The following is a 20248-nucleotide window of genomic DNA, read 5'->3' on the forward strand; positions in this document are numbered from 1 at the left end:
ATAAACGTGCCAATAGCCTTAGGGTGTCTTCTTCTTCTTCTTCTTCTTCTTCTCTTTTCTTTGCACAGGCACTACAGCACCACACCTACGAGAGTATACAGTATTAGAGTAAATAAAAACTATTCAAAAATAATCATATTTTAGGTTTACATGGGTGCTTCCAATGTGACTCAAAGGCCTCCTCACTACAATAGTATTACCTCAGTTGTAACTTGACACATGCACAGCAGAACAGTCAGTCTGCATGTTCCTGATTTCCTGTGATGGCTTCAGACCATGAGAACCACCATGGTTAGACTAACTGACAGACACACCCTGAAAGACAGTCGTTAACTGCATACCTAATCCTCACTTATAATCCACACGCAACTTTCCCTTTCGTCACGTACAAAAAAAAATACATAAAATGTGTACAAGACGTGCAAGTGTATTGCAACAATGCCTGTGCATGCCTGCAAAGTACACAAAACCACAGACACTCACTCTTACAAAGATAACATGTAAGGTAAAGAAGCCCATCTCAATTGACAGGATGATGACAGGCCAAGAGCATTCAAAAGACAGGCAGAAAAAACAGTTCCACTGCCTGAAAATAATTATGCTATTTTCTAAACTCCCGCAATTCTTTGAGTCAGCACAGCAAAGTGGTGAAAAAAATATGCAGTTCTCTGTGTGTGTGTGTGTGTGTGTGTGTGTGTGTGTGTGTGTGTGTGTGTGTGTGTGTGTGTGTGTGTGTGTGTGTGTGTGTGTGTGTGTGCACGTGCACGTGCGCGTGTGCGTGTGCGTGTGCGTGTGTGTGTGTACACAGTGGGATTAATAACTTTCGCTTCAAACCCTTGAGGATGTTTCCGGGGACTTTTGATGTTTATGGTGTGACAAGCACAGGCCTATTCTTCCACGGCCTCACCTCAGCTCACTTGTGGTTGTGGGACAGTCAGGCTTGAGGTGGTCTAGCAGGGTGGAGCCTGTTGGCGCAGTGACTGGGGGACCGGTCCTGTCAAACACCATGAGAAACTGCAGGAAGATTAGTGTATCGGGTTAGAAAGGTGTCATGACACGGCCATGGTTGGCGAACACTGTATACACTGTATTCATTCATGCATGCACACACACATGCAGACGCATGCACGCATGCATACACGCATATACATATGCATGTAGACATTGCATGCACGCATACAATGTCTACAAGGTTATTATTCAAAATTTGAATTATTTGTTATAAGCCTGGTGTTAGCCGTAGAATAGCTCCCAATTTGAAAGTAAAATCTGGCCATGATGTGCTTTATAAGAACATTGTCCTTACGTCAAGTCAAGTAAATTTTATTTATACAGCACATTTTAAAACAACCAAAGTTGACCAAAGTACTGTAGTGTACAACATATGTCTGGGCTTTACAAGTACAGTAGATACGTACAGTCACAAATACACATGATTTGTGAGACTCCACAGTTTCTCATTAAAGTCTGCATGCCTCATCGTGTCTCTTTGACAGAGAGAGAGACAGACAGAGAGGAGAGAGAGAGAGAGAGAGAGAGAGAGAGAGAGAGAGAGAGAGAGAGGGTGGGTCACTCCACCCTCATGTATGAAACACCCACACCTCAAGGCATACTCAGTCAGCACACACCTGGTTCAGCCAAGGTACATACATAACAAACTCTCACACCTACAGCACCTACAGACACACACACACACACACACACACACACACACACACACACACACACACACACACACACACACACACACACACACACACACACACACACACACACACACACACACACACACACACACACACACACACACACACACACACACCCCTGGAGTATATACAAAATGATGTTGCATGCTGTTATTGGCGGGCAGGGGCGGATTAACCCTTCGTGGTGCCCCGGGGGGGGGTGCTGCGCTCTAAGTTTCGCAGTTTTTTTTTTCTTCACGCCATTTGGTGCCCCCCCAAGGGTTGGTGCCCTGTGCTTCAGCACCTCAAGCTCGTTGGATAAGCCACCACTGTTGGCGGGTACAGTTCTGACAGATACCGATTATTCAATACATATTGTAAGCACAACAGTTGTGTCAGTCTGCCTGATAGCATGATAATCTGTTGCACCTGAAGAATACACGGTGTCTGCTTTCAGGCGTATGAAGTTCAAGTTCTGCAGCGCATCCTCATAAAAGTGTCACTGGTCAGAGAGGAGTCACATGACACAGCTCTCTGGATGGCATAATGCATTGCACTCATCACACATAGAGCATGCCAACAGATCACAAAGTGGAGAGCAGCATTGGAATGCTGGTTTGGCAAAAGGTGGGTATCGGTGTGCTATTCATGAATTCTCACAAGTACAGGCGTGTATCTAAAATGACGAGTACGTTTTATGCTACGGGGCATATCGCTGAAGTGAGGGTGGGGCCAACGCTTTTTTTGGTGAGAAAAACTGTTTGGGAAAGAATAAGATGCGTTGCTGCCTTCACCATTCATAAATCATTGTTATCTCACATTTATTCCCAAGGCTAAAATTGTACAGCCTGTACTGTTCATTTTACTCTGAGAGTAAAATAGAAACAAAAAAAGGAAGACTCTTTTCACTCTCATGAGTTAGCACACAGTGCATGGAGTATATAAACTGGAATCATCATCATCATCATCATCATCATCATAACCTCCACACATGGGCCACTGTTATTGACAGTGGAGAGCAAGCCTGCAATTACAGTTTGAGCTAATGGATAACAGCTGCACAGAAATGATAAATTACAAAGACACAAACAAACCTCTTCTAACCTCTTTCCAGCCCCCCACCACACACACACTTATTTCTTTACTTTCTGTTCCCTTGTCTCTCACAACAAATGATGGCAGACACAGACAGACTCTCTCTCTCTCTCTCTCTCTCTCTCTCTCTCTCTCTCTCTCTCTCTCTCTCTCTCTCTCTCTCTCTCTCTCTCTCTTTCTCTCTCTCACACACACACACACACACACACACACACACACACACACACACACACACACACACACACACACACACACACACACACACACACACACGCACACACACGCACACACACGCACACACATGCACACACACACACACACACACACACACACACACACACGCACGCGCACGCACGCATGCACACACTCATGCACGCATGTACACATGCACATACACACATGAACGCAAGCATGCACAGATTACATTCCACAGCGGCTGCTGGAGTTTTTGCACACATACATTCCATCGTGTCAGTGTCAACGGAAAGCATTACCCAGGGATGTGCAGTTCTTACATTGTGGTATGCTTGTAAAGACACAACTTGTTTTGACCCCAGAAAATGATACCAGAGGATTAATGACTGCTTCTTTTGGTGCATATACTGTAAATGACCATCACTGTTTAGCATGTGTGTATGTGTGTGTGTGTGTGTGTGTGTGTGTGTGTGTGTGTGTGTGTGTGTGTGTGTGTGTGTGTGTGTGTGTGTGTGTGTGTGTGTGTGTGTGTGTGTGTGTGTGTGTGTGTGTGTGTGTGTGTGTGTGTGTGTGTGTGTTTACTTGATATTGTTGACATTTCATCAAAGACTGAACTCTTAAGTCATTTTCAATGTAAATTGGTCACATTTTCTTTTATTTTTATTGCAGAGCCAAAGAACATACTTATATATATATCTTGTATAAGAGAGTGATAGTGAGTTCAACCAAGTTTTGCAACAGGTAAAGGTGTGCTGTCAAACGTGTTTGTCCTGTGAACACCTCCCACAAGTTTGGCTCTATACTGTATGTGTACTCTATATGTTTACTATATCTGTGTGTGTGTGTGTGTGTGTGTGTGTGTGCGTGCGTGCGTGCGTGCGTGCGTGCGTGCGTGCGTGCGTGCGTGCGTGCGTGCGTGCGTGCGTGCGTGCGTGCGTGCGTGCGTGCGTGCGTGCGTGCGTGCGTGCGTGCGTATGTGTGTCACTTTGCATTTTCAAATACAGTCCAGACTGTGAGGGGAGCTCAAGCTTTGATAAGAGCTGCATGAGGAAAACTGTGTCTTATATAATTATGACACATCAAAGTGACTGCAACAGTAATACAAAACACATGGCCTTAGAGCCCCATGTCTTACCACCAGTCAACTAGCAACTGTAGCCATCACCAGTACCATAAAGTAAAGACCACTTAATGCTATTGTAATGACTGGTGGGTTTAAGATATCAGGGAGAGACATGTTTTGATATGAGGAAAAGATCTTAGACATTAGATGCTTTATTGTCTCCAACAAAGCTCAGCCCAGCAGCAACAGAAAGGGGCGCCCACTGCAGCCACCCGCATCGCCCATTGTTTCAAAACCAAACCAAATGACCAAATGGAACAACAAATATCAAATAACAACATAAATCACAGTAAACATGCGAAACCACTCTCTAGTCTTTAACTCAAATAACAAGCACAATTAGTGTAATGCAACAATAAAACATAAGTGTGGGCATGGGAAATCCTTCAAAGCTGAGTTGACACACCCTGCAGGACGCTACACAGCTCCTGAGGGGTTTAACGGTTCCCAGTAACCCACACACCCACAACACAAAGAATCGGAATCAACGTTATTCACACGATTACAGGTGTATTTGTAGTTTATTAACTATGTATTCATGTTTTTCTGTACAAGGTTTCTGCATTGCAGTTACAGGAGGAGTTAGGAAAGGGGAGACCTGGATAGTCCCACTGGGAAAATTCAGTTTTAAGCTTCACCCTGCTCATGGCTGCTCAGATGGTTCTGGTGAGTGCTCAGGGTGGAGCAGGTAGTGTCTTTCTTATGGACACCTCAACACATAGCCAGGACTCTAACCTGGGACCTTCTGTTTTCCAGGTGGCCTCCCTCTATCCATTCAGCTATGGCCACCAGTTAGAATTGGGAAAGAAAGAGTAGAGAAGAAAGGAACACAGAACAGAAAAAACAAATCTAATATACGGTGCATGATTAAAAAACATGGCACTACAAAAGGCCAGAAATGCTTCTTGTGCAAATGGAAAACATATGCAGCATAAAGCAGCAGGTATAAAATGACAGTATCATACATGGTTAAAGTGACATTGGTTAAAGAAATGAAAATGTGAAAAAATTAAAATAAAAATAAAGCATCAGATATAAAAACACATCAAATACCAGTAAAATCAAGGATTCATCTGCATGTTAGAGTGGCATGGTAGTGTATAGGGTAAACTGTTGCACCCTTCTTTGTCCTTTGTTCAGGGTTGACGTTTTGGTGGTCTCAAAAACATAAAGGAAAACTGGCAGAAAAAGAGTGGCATGGTTAAAGAAAATGTAATGGGTGTTGGGGCAGATGCCTCCTTCACTTCCCAGGCCGCGGTGGCTCTGGTCTGGTGTTGCAGTGTGGGGGGTCTCTGCATGTTGATCCACCTCGGCCCGATAAGGTCCATGCACTCAGTCCTGATGGAGGACTACCATATACAGCCCCCCACCAGCTGCACTCTATAATTCAGTCGTTCTCAAACCTTTTCATGTCAAGGATCCCCAAATGTATACATTCTGTAGCCCATTTGGCCACAGACACCCATCTGAAAATATGTTGTGCCAGGCACACCAGGAGAGAAGATAGTGAAAAGATTTCAAAATTTCTGCAAGCTCCCATCGGGACACGTTGTGAGCTTGTAGATCGGCTATTCTTTAATAGCGAAAGCAAAATAGGGTTAAAGTGGTTTTGATGCTATATTAACTATTTTTGCTGAGGACCCCCTGAAACCCCCCCCCCCAAGGACCCCTGCATAACTTAATAGACCACATCAGAGAATTTGGCCAGCAGCACGGTGCATGGCCCAGTCCATTTTCTATGGAGCTTTGGAGAGACCGCTTTCTTCTGTGATGGGTTGAACACCCTCCAAGTCGTCTCCTATACGCATCAGCAATCATCTGCACACTTCTGGTGAACCCCAGCCTCAGCAAGAGCTGACTCTCCGGGTCAGCTCCAGAGTCTCTTGTAGCTGAAGTAGTCCAATTAACCCAGCCTCCTGCTTTAGTTCTGGCTCTGGCAGTGGCTCAAACTGTTCTGAACAGAACATCAGGGCAGCCGTGGTGCAGCATGTTGATTTCTGGACTGCAGTCCGATATGCCCACAGGACTATTATAGTCTGGAGTGTTCCAAAAGTAGAACTAACTGAAATCACAGGAAAAAATGGCCTTCATAGTTTTTGCCTTCATCGTTTTATTTAATAGGATAGGAAGCCTAGTATTTTGGGTGAATCTATTTTCCATTTGCTGTGCCAGTAACTGTGGATAAAGATGTTTTGTTGGTTGAGTTTTTAATTGCACAATGCTTTTTCTGACCTTTTTGAATGACACCTAGTGACAAATGACAATAAACAAATGAATGAATAAATAAAAGTAATTACATAAGGAATCAAAATGTATCTAAAACTAAGCCTTTTCAAAAAATGAAAATGAAACTAAACTAGCAAACCTGCTATAATTTATTTTTAGAATTACACTGAAATAAAATAATAATACAAAACTATAAGTCCTTCACAACTGAAACAAGTAGCCTACACTGACAACACACAAACGCACACGCGCGCGCGCTCGCACGCACACACACACACACACACACACACACACACACACACACACACACACACACACACAAAGATGAGTTGGAAGGAAGGGGAGGGCTAGGAAAGTCCCATTTCGAGACAGAGAGGTGTGGTTTTGTATTCCCTAAAGTGCCATTCTCCTCTGTGTGAGTACCAGTCTGCACCGGGACGCTCTGGGCAGACAGGTGGGGAGAAGAGAGAGAGTCGAGCGTCAAACACCGAGCTGCTTGGCTTTGCTGCATCGATCGCTTTGCCTAAATGTAGTTGACTTTAGTTTCTGAACAGTCAGCTGCCATCACCGTTTTTTAAGGGACTTTTCTGCCTTTATTTTGAACCCAAAATGAGTTCCCACTCCTTGGGTAGACCGATGAACACCGGTCGCAGGTCCGGATCCAGGCCAGACCTGACCGCGGGAGGGGGAGGTTACTATGCCCGCAGTGAAGTGGTCCAGGGCGGCGGTAATGGATACGGACCACCGGACCCCTACGCCTCGGAAGGATACACCTATTCCTTTTCAAAGACCTCTGGGGGAGGCGGATTCGCAGGACCGGGAGGAGGGTAGGATTACTTCTTTAATTTGGATCGAGAATAACTTTAACTGTCTCCCACTTTGTTCATTGTCATCTGTTTTTTGTTTTTATTTTAGTGCCACCTGTTGTTGCTCATAGGGCTACCCTACCTGCAGTGGTGTAAAGTAACTAAGTACGTTTACTCAAGTAGGCTACTGTAGCCTACTTAAGTAATTTTTACTTTACTATTTTCAGTACTTTTACTTCTACTCCACTAGGCCTACATCTCAAAGGAAAATATTGTACTTTACTCCACTACAATTATTTGAAAACTTTAGTTACTAGTTACTTTGTTGATTTTGATTATTATTACAAAACATACATTAACCACTTCAGCCCTATATTTCGGCCATTTGAAAATAGCCAATCTACAAGCTCACTGCTATTTTCAAAAGATGTGTAATCATTTGAAAACCTGTGAAATGGGACATTCTGCAGAATGAGTACTTTCTACTTTTGGTATTTTTAGCACATTTTGATAAGTATACTTTTGTACTTTTACTCAAGTAAATTTTGAATTCCGGACTTTTACTAATAACAGAGTATTTCTACATTGCAGTATTGATACTTTTACTCCACCACTGCCTACCTGTTTACATAAGATAGGAAACACCCACATTCGCTCTCATGAAATATTAACCAGACTTTCAGTCTGTTGCCTGTTATAACCGGTGGTGGAAAAATAACTCACATTTAAGTAAAAGTATCAATACTGCAATATAGAAATACTCTGTTACAAGTAAAAGTCCGGAATTCAAAATGTACTTGTGTAGAAGTACAAAAGTATAGGCATCAAAATATACTTAAAGTACCAAAAGTAAAATGAATGTCCAATTTCAAGTTTTCAAATGTATTAATATCTTTTGAAAATAGCAGATCTACAAGCTCACAATGCATCACAACGCAATGCATTGTGAGCTTGTAGATTGGCTATTTTCAAAAGGCCGAAATTTATATAGGGCTGAAGTGGTTAATGTATGTCAATGATAATCAAAATCTTCAAAATAACTAATAACTAAAGTTTTCAAATCATTGTAGTGGAATAAAAGTACAATATAAGTAAATGTACTTAGTTACATTCCACCACTGGTGACAACCTGCTTATTACAGCTGCACACAAACTATCATGATGAGTCATAGGCGTAATTAGCAGGTCATATTAATATGACTTTTAGTCTGTTATTTTCACAGGCTTGTGTTTCAGATGCTATTTCAAAAGTTATTTCAAAAGCTCACTCTTAAACTAAAAAGTGATTGACACCTGTCGAGCAAATACCCAATTTGCACTAGGCAATAATGCAATAAGACATTTCAGTTGCAAATTGGGTCCAATGACGCATCAGACGCATTTCACTGCAGAGCTCTGGCCCAACAAAGGCCTGATGCCAATTGTCACAGGCAGAAAAAGGCCAGCAGGTTTGCAATTAGACTATATGTCATGTGTGGTGACAGAAAGTGCGACATTAAAAAACAGTTGCAGGTAATGTTTAATGACAACCTATAATGCATTTTCAAGCAATTAGGCTACAGTATATTGCATCACCCATTTTGTACATTCCTGTCTCTACACTGATAACACAGCATTATGAGCTACATTCCAACTTTGCAGTATTTTTTCATCAATGTATGTGTTATACTTTACATAAAACAAGACGAAAAACAACAACAATTCAACATGTACATATAAATGCACACACATTGTCTTATGTAATACATACAGTAAAGGCACTTCTATGTTCAGAATATTTGATGACCACACTTCTGCAGAGGATGCATTTATCCCACACCAGGCTCAGTTTGTTAAGTGAGAGAAATCATTATTCTTGACATTTTTGTATAAACCATCCCCACACTTTTCAAGAATCAAGAGGGGTGTATTTGTCACTCACTCATACAGGTACAAGCAGCAAGATGTTGGTGGTACATGTTCCGCAAAGACTGTGCTAACAGCAATACAATAACAAGATAATAATGATAATAATAATAATAAATTATTAATAATACTGCATGTACTGAAAAAAGAAGAATAAGAAAATATAGATAAGATAAAAAGTGAAATTAAAAGTACAGGTAAGAACAGGTATAATAAAACCTTTAAAATCTAGCAATGGGGAATGTGCAGAATAAGGGAGAGTATCATTTAGAATCACAATTTATCCTATTTGTAAAAGGCATACATATATTCTTCAATTACACTTATCCTATATTACGGCAAGTAACATTGAAACTAACGTTTTACAGACTGAATGCAGTTTTGTTGTTGTTATTGTTGGTGGTGTTCTTTTGTTTTTTGTTCTTGTCCTCATTCAGGGCTCTGACAACCACAGGCAAAAAAAACCTCTCTGAGCCTTGAGCCCAGGATTTTCAGACAAACGCTTGCCAGTCCACATAGTCACAAACAGTCTGTTACTGGGGTGATGTTTGTCCTTTGCAACCCTTTTTGCCATAATGAAGCACCTGCTGGGACTCCTGCTCGGAGGTCATGGTGAAATAGGATTTTTTAAAGAACATCTCTTGTTTATCTTTAAGAATGTATGCATTTTTTCTAAAGGTAAACATACAGATAATTCCTTAAACCATGCGATACCATACAAAAACTCTATGCAATACTTGGTTTACCCAAGTGCGAGGAAGGTGCACTTGAGCAGGTAGTGGTTAAGTGTTGTGTTTTCGCCCCTGTCTGACCTTGTGTCTTTATGATCAGCTAAACTCCGGGACCACTGGATCGATCGGCGTGGAACTTTGCATGCACACTAGAAGGCCAAGGAAGAGTGTGTCAATTTCTTTGGCCTCATGTTTTGGCCCAAACTTGAACCGTAGTTCATTCAAAAAACAAATAACAAACAAACAAATCCTCTGGATTCCTCACAGATTCCTTGGATGATTTATTGGTCACAACCCAGCAGTCAGGCAGAAATAGTTGAGGCCAATATGGGGAGTTTTGTCATGAGCCAAGGAATCCAAGGGATAGTTCTTTTGACTCAGAATCAGGTTTATTGTCACATCACAGGTTTACAAGGTAAAAAAGTGGGTGAAATTCGTTTTCGCACATCGTTCCCATCGCAACGTTATTTCCATAGAAAGAAGAGGGGGAGGAAGATCTACGGTTCAAAAGTTATAGTCCAAAATGTGAAGTGGCCTGTCATAGCGATTTGAAAATTTGGGGTAGAGGATCTTCCTTGGCCTACTGGGAGTGCGCGTGTGCAAAGTGGCACAAAGTGTCCAGCGGTGCCAGAGAGCAATAATCTCCCGCCTTTGGCCGTCTGGCCCGGCGGTGATAATAGGAACCCTTTGCGCATAATATTGAGCATAACTTGCTGGAGGATCTGATGGCACTTGTTGCCACGTGGATACCAACACATCAGTGGGTTGAGCGGACATGCTGTGCGGTGGATGGGTGGTGGTGGCGGTGGTAGACTGGCAGTTGAATATAATCATGTGACTAATTAATTAATCATTGCTTTCATAGTTGGAAGACGTCATCTCAAGATAAAGTTCTTTGATGCTGTGCACAGCAATAAATCACCCCAGTACAGCATCTCTGTATCAGTTTAATAGGTATTTTTTGCCGGTTTTGAAAACCTGAAGACCTTCAGGATTTTGAAACATCCGGGTAAACTGTAATACCTAGATACCGCCCAAGCCTAATGCATAGGAACTATTGTCAACTTAATAATCTATAATAAACATCTGCAGTATATTTTGATTATGAAACAGCATGTTTTCTGCATCAGATTTTTGTCCCTTGGGAATAATACTCAGCTTGATTTATTGCTCACATTGAACCGTTAAGTTCCATGTGCCACAGCACATTCTCCATTCCAGCTTGTCAGTTTCAAACTGACTGTCCATACCGTGTATAGTAAAATATTGATGAAGTGGGTTGGATTCCTTTAGGCTGAATCTCCTCCCCTGGATGAATGGTGTTCATGTTCATGGTGGAAAGAAAGTGAAGAACTGGATGCACTTCTGAATTGTGTCCGCCTGATAATAATGATGATGATGATGATGATGATGATGATGATGATGATGATGATGATGATGATGATGATGATGATGATGATGATGATAATGATGATGATGATGATAGTAAAGAGGACGATAATCATAAGGATTATCAAAGTGATAATGAAGATGATGGTGGCAGTAAAGAGCTTGCGTGTTTGGTGGTCTCTTGCAGTGACTCGGTCCTCAGTGCCATTCATCAGAAGGCCTTCATGCTCCAGGGCCAATGCCAGGAGTACCTGAGGAAGGCTGAACACGCCCTGCAGTCTGTAAGTCATGTTTTATCTTGTCATCTACTGCACGTTGGCTTCGTTTTATTCAGCTTATCAGCTTTCCTCAGCTCCAAGTCAGGCTTGTAGGGGCCAGAGCTGTATGCTACACAACAAAGCCAAAGAACAGCGAACCCATTTAGACCTGAGGCCGATTCTAAAAACGCCTTCTAAAAGTTTTCTGAAAAACTTCAAATATTTATTCAAAACAAAACAATGATGTTGCTATATACTGTACATAGCAACAACAACCCCAAAAGGGGTTCCTGGTCTAAATGGGTGAAACTGAGAAACTGAGAAAATATGTTATTCAGGTTTATTGTCTGTCTTTGCCAAAAGTGTCAGACAGAAGTAGAGGGAAAGTACTGTAAATGGTTGAGTAACATTTTGTTGTTGTTGTTGTTGACATATGAAACACACTACACACTACAAGTAGCTATTGTTATTACCGTTTTCCATTTGTAGGGCAGAATATATTAATAACACGAAAGCAAAAACTCAAAAGCTTAAACTGCAGATATGAAGGGAATCTTCTTCACTGTTCGCAGCAGCAAGCACAACCTGTGTCTGTTCCATCCATATTATGGAAACCAAGCTTTAATGAAAATGATGTCCTGGACCTACTTCTGGCACAAAACCATTCGAGCCTTTCATTTACTAATAGTGTTCTATTGTTTGTTACACTCTTCCTCTATCGTTTCCATTCTTAGTGTTCAATACATCACTTCATTCTTGAATGTCATGAGTGTGTGACGACTCTGCAAAACTGCTGACTATTATTGGCTTTGTGCACTCCTCACACCTGAATGACTGTCGTTAAATGAAGCCTGTGTGAAATCACTTTCAGGCCATCCTTTCCATAGTATCATGTTCTTGCACAGTGTGGGAGAGAAAGATTATCTTTCAAATGGTGTAGCCTATACATTTTTGCTATGTTTGGCGTGTCCATACGTGTCTGACAGAATATGGTATACGATTATGCTTATGTGAAAGTTTAATGATAAACGATCACACGTGGAATGAACGCTGAGTGAAATCTCGGCACGCACGCTGTCAATAAAAAGAAAAAGAGTAACCTCACCTAGGCAAACTAGAACTACTGGAATAAAAAAGCCCTGGAGTGCGCTACTGTACTTGACTGCTGACGATTAATGACACGTGAAGACATTTTCTGGTCCAAAACAAGGTTCGGTAACACTTGTGTTATAAGCAGATACATAATGCATAGCAAGTGTTACCCAAGGTTCAAGGTTTCTTTATTGTTTTAACTTGTGCACGGGTACATAAGAGTACAATTAAAAACGCTGTTTTTGTTTATTTTGAAAACATCAAGCTTATGTCATTATTCAATATGATTCACTATACGTACTGTACACGATGACACAACAGAGGCAAGGAAAAGAAAGACTCACACAGCACCACATAACATGTAAGGTTTTATATATTATGTATCCCATACACATTTACTCTATCATGCTCAGGGTGTCACCTGCCATAAAGAACAGATCTACAAGGTTGTTAGCTGGTGTGCTAGATGTGTCCCTTTTGGCAGGCAACACTGTCGTACTATGAATTAGAGTGTCTGTGTGATGTCTTCACTTGCACTGTAAAATCCTGAGTAGGGTGCGTTCTTATACTCTCAGAGTTAAGACTGGGAACGCATCTGTGTGACCACTCAAACCATTATTTTATACTTTGGCTATTCAAAAATAGCAGAAATACAAGCGCACTGAGTGCCGCCCTATGAGCTTGTAGATCTGCTATTTTTTTTAAATCATGAAAATGTGTGCAAATCTTTGAATACATATTTTTTAAAGCGAACATTTTTAACTCCAATCTTTGCTTCTGGGGCGTCCCTGGAACAACATATTTTCAGATGGGGGTTTGTGGCCAAATACATTTAATTTTATGAAAAAAACATTTGTAGAATCCCCAGAAGCAAAGATTTGAGTATTGAGTATTTTTGAATAGCCAAAGTAGGTAATGGTTAAAGTGGTTAAAATCTAAAATGACAGATTTTAGATACAAAATGTAGTGCTTTTGCTGAAGTGACAGTCTTCCCTCACCAAATTTAACTCACAGAATTGACGTTGAGTCAACAAATCTCATCATGTCCATATACACTTTCGATGTGACAATTGTGAGTCACAAAGAACTGTACCCGTTCCCGGTCTTAATGGATTAAAGGAACACTGAGGGTTTTTACTGTGTGTGCCTCGCAGGGCGCTGCAGGGGATACAGAGCGCTACATGTCCATGGCCAGAGAGACCATAGACGAGCTGAAGGGCTGTGCCATGGACCTCAGAACACTGGGTCAGCCCAATGACAACGTGGTCAGAAGGTAAGAGAGAAAGAGAGAGAGGGATAACTACAATGTAAAAATCCTGGTTGTTCGTTTAACTCAGAGAGTATAAAAATGGACCCGTAGTTAAATTAACACCCTGGATTTTGCAGGGCACTCTTGTCTTGCTCTAACCTGTCTTTTATTCCTGCTTGCTCTTCTTCCCTCTATTTCTCTTTCTCTGTCTTAACTCCGAGTGGTGGAAAGTAACTAGTGCATTTACTCAAGTACTGTACTTATAAGTAAAACCTTGAGGTACTTTTACTTTACCCGAGTACGTCCATTTTTCGATACTTTATACTTATCCAATATATCTGAGGCAAATATTGTACTTGGTCCTCCATTTCCCGTACATTTTTTACTTTCATAAAAGTAAAAACATAAAAATATATTTATATTTTAATACTTTTACTTTGGTACAGTAAGTATATTTTGATGCCAATACTGTAGTACTTTCAAGTACATTTTTTAATACAGGCCTTTTACTTTACTAACATTGTATTTCTACATTGTGGTACTGCTACTTGTCTTTTACTTATCGCAAAAATATCGCAGTACTTCTTCCACCACTGTTAACCCTCACCCCTCAATTTCCTTTGCACGCTTGGCTGCCACCCAGTGTCGATATCTCTCACTGCCCTTTCGCCCTCCTGTGTTGAAACTTCAATAATGTGAATCAAAATGAAGCGTTAACTTGTGATCCGTTCACGGCACAGCGTGGAGATGTGCAAGGACCAGCTGAAGGCGGTGCACATGACCCTCAGCGGCTCCCTGAGGAGGGGGAGGGGCAGCCGAGGGAGCGCTGGAGGCTGGGAAGACGCGGGGCGGAGTTTCAACGAGGCCGTCGCCTGGATCGGACAGCAGAAGGTACAGTGCACGACACGTACATGCACGGACACACACACACACACACACACACACACACACACACATGTCATGCATATATATACTGATACTGTACATGTGTGCAGCTGTGCATGCACACCATCTTATGTTCAAATGCATGAACGCAATCATGCATGCAAACGCACTCACGCATGCACACACGCATGCACACACGCACGTGCGCGCACACACACACACACACACACACACACACACACACACACACACACACACACACACACACACACACACACACACACACACACACACACACACACACACACACACACACACACACACACACACACACACACACACTCTCTCTCTCTCTCTCTCTCTCTCCAACGCTCACAGGAAGGCGGTCTGTGGTTGGCACACGTACACGTCACGAACATGCACCATAATGGCCATTCCAGAAACAGTTCACTAGGTCAAAAATTGATCTATTGAAGAATTGATTGGCAGCTCAAATGTGGTGAATTGAGCTAATCAGTGGTTGTTAGCTCACCGAGGTCAACAAGAGAAGCATAAACGCGCGCACGCACGCACGCACGCACGCACGCACGCACGCACGCACGCACGCACGCACGCAGGCACGCAGGCACGCAGGCACGCAGGCACGCACGCACGCACGCACGCACGCACGCACGCACGCACAGTGAAACAGAAAATAATTGGATCTGGTGCCTGGTTTGTCAGCTACTGTTAAATGAGCACAGTAAGGCAGTGCTGAACCATGCTGTGCCATTGCATTCATGCACTGAAAGCAGGTCAATTATGGGGTAGAGATTAAAGCATGTTCTATGCGTGGTCAAAGGTTTGGGGTCGCAATGAAGACTTTTACACCATCTGATACTGATGGTCATATATTATAGGAGTGCACGTTCACATGCACACATACACCTACAGTGCTACTTGTCTGTTATTAGATTCCTGCCATGTTTGGCCTTGAGTGTCTCCTGGTTTCATGCTGGGGATACATGAAACATTCATGACAGAGCTTGTTTCTCTGCCACCACCTGCTGGTGGCAATGAGTCCAAATCAGGCGTACATTTGAAAAGGCATGTACAGTATTGTGTGTGTGTGTGTGTGTGTGTGTGTGTGTGTGTGTGTGTGTGTGTGTGTGTGTGTGCGCGCGCGTGTGTGCGCGTGTGTGCGCGCGCGCGTGTGTGTGTGTTGCTTGGTGGTATTGTCATTGGTTAGTGTTTTTCTTTTTTTGCAGTGTACCTCAAGTACGAAATGTGCAAATGCATCATGTGTGGGTGTTGCACATTGTATAGTGTTGTGTGTGCTGACTGGATGTGCTTTGGTTTGTGCTTCAGCGTTTGATTGAGACCTCGTCCTGGGGAGACGACCCCACAGCCATCGGGCAGCAGCTCGTCAGCCACCAGAAGTTCCACGGCACCATCCAGAAGAGCGATGAGGTGGACCGCGCCAGGGACGAACTGGTGGGTTTTGTGTGTACACGACACAAAGTGTCACATTTTCTGTTTGACATGAAATGATCATCATATGTGAAATTAATTGTGATTAAACATTGCAATCATGGGAAAAAAAAGAAAAAAAGGCCATATTTTGTCACATTTCAGTGCACATGATGAACACAGTTTTTTCATAGAAAATCTCTTTAGATTCCGACTTCACAGCTCAAGTTGACCTCTGTGGTTCATCTTTTTATAGACAAAGAAAGGAGACAAAGGTAACCTTCATGCTCTGGAGCAGGAATGGGACAGCCTACAGGTGAGGGCTATTAAGTTATTTCTCCATTACTTGGGTTTATAATTGACTTGGTTTCAGCTAAACCTTTGGCCATGCGACTGAGCATCTATTTCTTTCACCCCGTCCCTCGTCCCCCCCTCTCCTCCCCGTGTTAGAAAATGTCATTTGGCCGGACCCAGCAGCTGCGGGAGCTGCAGCAGATCATTGAGGACATTTCCAAAGAAATCATGTGGGTGAACGACAGGGAGGAGGAGGAGCTGATGTTCGACTGGGGAGACAAGAATATCGATCAGTACGTCCCCAAGAAGGAGGAGAGCTACTCTGTAAGACAGTGATTCCTAAACTTTTTAGCTCAAGACCCAAAAGAGAAATTAGATGTTTGCCCGGGACCCAAACTAGAGAAAATAGCAGATCTACAAGCTCACAACGCCTCGCTTCGCGCCGCATCGCGAGCTTGCTTATTTTCACTATTTCTTAAACATTTGTTTTCTAATTTAAGGAATTTCTTTGATTGTTTTTATTTTATTCATGGATTCCATTTGAAAAATGTAAATTAAATTACAATTTTGAAATAATAATTAATGAAAAAATGTAGGAAACAAGAAAATAAAGGGAAATTCACTCGGAAATGGATCCGGGTCCCGACCCACTGTTTTGGAAACAGTGCTGTAAGAAACAAATCTCAAGGGGTCAAAGGGTCACATGGAAGTGGGGACGGAGAGATTACGGGTCCCACTGAATGTCTCGACGCCACCTAAATGCTTCCTCTGTTACGAAAGCTTCATTTTAGTCAGTAGACTCTCATCTCAGTAATCTCACAACAGTAATTTGCTCTTACATTCTTTGCATTTCACGAGGGATGCGTTTCATCTGCTATAAATTTGGTTTGGGTTGTGGTAGAAGCCAAAACCACTTAGCACAAACTGTAATCACTGTTGTATTTATAGACTCTCTGTGTCCTTGTGTCCTCTCTAAACGTCTTCTTTTGTGGCAGAAACTGATGAGTGCCTTGGAGGTCAAGGAGAGGGACCTGAATAAACTCAAAATGAAAGTGGACGGGCTCCTGAAGAACAACCACCCAGCTGCAGACAAGATCGATGTATGAGCAGATTGTCATTTTGAATTATTTATTTGTGGCTGCTGTAACATCCCAGTTTCCCTACTGGGGCTCCATCGTATAGTATCGAACCGTATCTTATCTTATCTGATCTTATCTTATCTACAGGCCTATATGGATACTCTGCAGACTCAGTGGAGCTGGCTCCTTCAGATCACCAAGTGCCTCCATGTCCATCTGAAGGAGAATGCAGCGTACAGCCAGGTAACAGGAAAATGCCACATAAGTACATTTCCTACATTCAGTATGTTGTGGCAGAGTGTATCATTGGGTTGCCTGATTCATTTGATTATACACAAATTACACACAAATGTAACATTGATTTTTTTGCCTCAGTTCTTCAAGGAGGCCAATGAGACGTACCGCGTGCTGCAGAAGCAGCATGAGACGATCCGTAAGAAGTTTGGCTGTGACAAGAAGACTCCCCTGGACAATCTGCAGGGGCTTCTGAGAGCCCTGGAGGTGAGACAGTCGTGAGACAGAGGTTAGATCAGTGGTTCTCAACCTGTGGGTCCGGTCACTGCATGATTTTGGTTTTAAGGACTTTTAAGACCCTTTTAATACCTAAAAACGAAAGAAAGGAAAAAGACCATTACTGCATCAAAAGTAATCAACAAACTATACAATAAAAACTGGTCAAACATTCGCCAAATTGTCAATTAATATAAGAAAGAGGCAAACATTGTGAAAATAGCCGATCTACAAGTACACAACGGCTTTGAGAGCTTGTAGATCTGCTCTTTACACAATATTTATCTTTTAGTTTAAAATGTTTTTGTTAAAAATAAAATAAAATAAAATAAAATAAAAGCAAATAAAAGCATCCCTCCGTACAGTACATGCCAATGATTGAATATTTATTGTTCAAAAAAGGTTATAGGCCTACAGTATATACACACGTCCACGTAGTCCGATGCAGTAATACTCGAAAAGTTTACCCGTCTGCCACCAACCCAGAGCTTTCTTACAACCTGTATAACATTTTATATTCATCTTTATATACTTGTATAATATTTTGTACTATACATTTTGCCGCACCAAAATCTCACTGCTCATATGTTATGTGTATGTGACAAAAAGTCTTAACATTTTACAATAGTACACAAAAATACCAAAAGTGTGGTGTCACAGCCCATGCACTGTTCAGTGTGCTGGCACCTTTATGTTAAAATGTGGCCCAAAGTCACAATAATTCTAAATCTCTGACTGTTTCTTTCCCAGAAAGAGAAAGAGAAGATTTTGGAGAGCAAGAGGCAGGTACATCACCTGGTCAGCAATGCCAAGAGCATAGTCAGACTGAAACCCAGGAACCCTGAGGAGAGGAGCAGCGGTGCCGTCATAGTCAAGGCCCTGTGCGACTTCAAACAAGACCAAGTCAGTCTCTCTCTCTCACATTCTCAACATTCCCATGCACACGGTTTAGTATGAAAGCTGTAACTCGCAGTTGCACACAGTTCAGATGTAACTGGGAGGTATAGCTGGAAGGGAGCTTGTTGTTTTCCGTTTTCCTTTTTCATTTAATGCTATCCCTGAAGAAAGTGTTGTCAAGGATATGAGTCAGGAGAAGGTAGGACCCAATTGCAGGACAAAGAGACAAAGGCAGCACAGTCAACCTTACAGAGCTTTTAATGACCAAGAATCATGGAACACATGGACACAAACAAACAAATCCAGAAAAACCGACTCACTCTGTCTGACAGATGATCAATGGCAAACACAGGGAGGTAAATAGAAACAGGGACTAACAGTACATAGGTGAACTCGAAGGACAATTAACACACTATTGGCTAAGGGACTAACAGGACAGAGGTGGAGAACTTGAGTAATGAAAGAGTAGCGAGACAAGACAGGTAACAGGAACCAGAGCCATATAAGGAGAGTTGCATCACCTCCGTTCACTTCACCGGGCCAGGCCTTCTATTGGCGAATAGTCCATATTCACACGGCGGCCATTTTGGAATTTAACATTGCGTTGCTGTGGCAACTGGGGTGGCAACTGGGGTGGCAACTGGGGTGGCATTTCATTGACTTAATGGCAATATGGCCGCCGTGTGAATATGGTCTATTGTGACAAAGTCCTGAACCGGAAGTTTACGGAATGCACTGGAGTCTGTGAGCGTTTGTCACTATTTCAAGTTTACACGAACCACGTGACCGGCGCTGTTTCTGCCCCCTCATTGACGTAACTCTCCAATAGAAGGCTCTGACAGGAACAAAAGAAAACAGGAAGCACTAGAAAACATTACTACAAAATAAAATATAAAACACCTGGGGAATTACAGACTAACACAGAACTGCAAGACCAAAACACTAAATACTGAACATAGCTCTACAGATATAATGAGTCTGCTTTTGATATCCCCCTCTGGTCATTATCATCATTATCGCCAGTGGGGATATGTTTTATCCCTGCTTCCAGTCAGACTAATGCATGTATTTCCTTTTTGGAAATGTAGACAGTCTGATATGTTTGATATTTAGAGTATGTTTGCACTCTATAGCAATGATTACTATCATAATATATAGCATTAACTTTTCTTTTACCAAAACATATCACATACAGCACTTGTTTAAGAATTAACTTTTTTTAATAAAACCCTGTACATTCATAACTAATGATGTAATTTCAAGTAATAAAAAGATAAACCTTTTTAATAATGTGGATCGAGACATTTTATTTGAAGGCTCCTTATAGAAAGCGATAGTTTCTATAATTTAGTGTACCGCTTCACACATGCACACACACATG

At 42.0% G+C, this 20248-nt stretch overlaps 1 protein-coding gene across 1 annotated transcript in view; it reads left to right on the top strand.

Moving 5' to 3' along the window:
* The first annotated feature begins 6762 nt into the window (after positions 1-6762).
* dspb (desmoplakin b) overlaps positions 6763-20248 on the top strand; it is a 56895-nt gene continuing 43409 nt past the window's right edge. Inside the window, exons 1-11 of the mRNA XM_080430516.1 lie at positions 6763-7151; positions 11343-11436; positions 13659-13777; positions 14494-14644; positions 15986-16111; positions 16344-16403; positions 16538-16705; positions 17377-17481; positions 17608-17703; positions 17836-17961; positions 18721-18873. Coding sequence (XP_080286642.1) covers positions 6934-7151; positions 11343-11436; positions 13659-13777; positions 14494-14644; positions 15986-16111; positions 16344-16403; positions 16538-16705; positions 17377-17481; positions 17608-17703; positions 17836-17961; positions 18721-18873 — 1416 coding nt within the window. The 5' untranslated portion in view covers positions 6763-6933. The remainder of the gene's footprint in view (positions 7152-11342; positions 11437-13658; positions 13778-14493; positions 14645-15985; positions 16112-16343; positions 16404-16537; positions 16706-17376; positions 17482-17607; positions 17704-17835; positions 17962-18720; positions 18874-20248) is intronic.

This window comes from Gymnoscopelus braueri, assembly GCF_963280865.1.
Source record: "Gymnoscopelus braueri genome assembly, chromosome: 6".
Lineage (NCBI taxonomy): Eukaryota > Metazoa > Chordata > Actinopteri > Myctophiformes > Myctophidae > Gymnoscopelus > Gymnoscopelus braueri.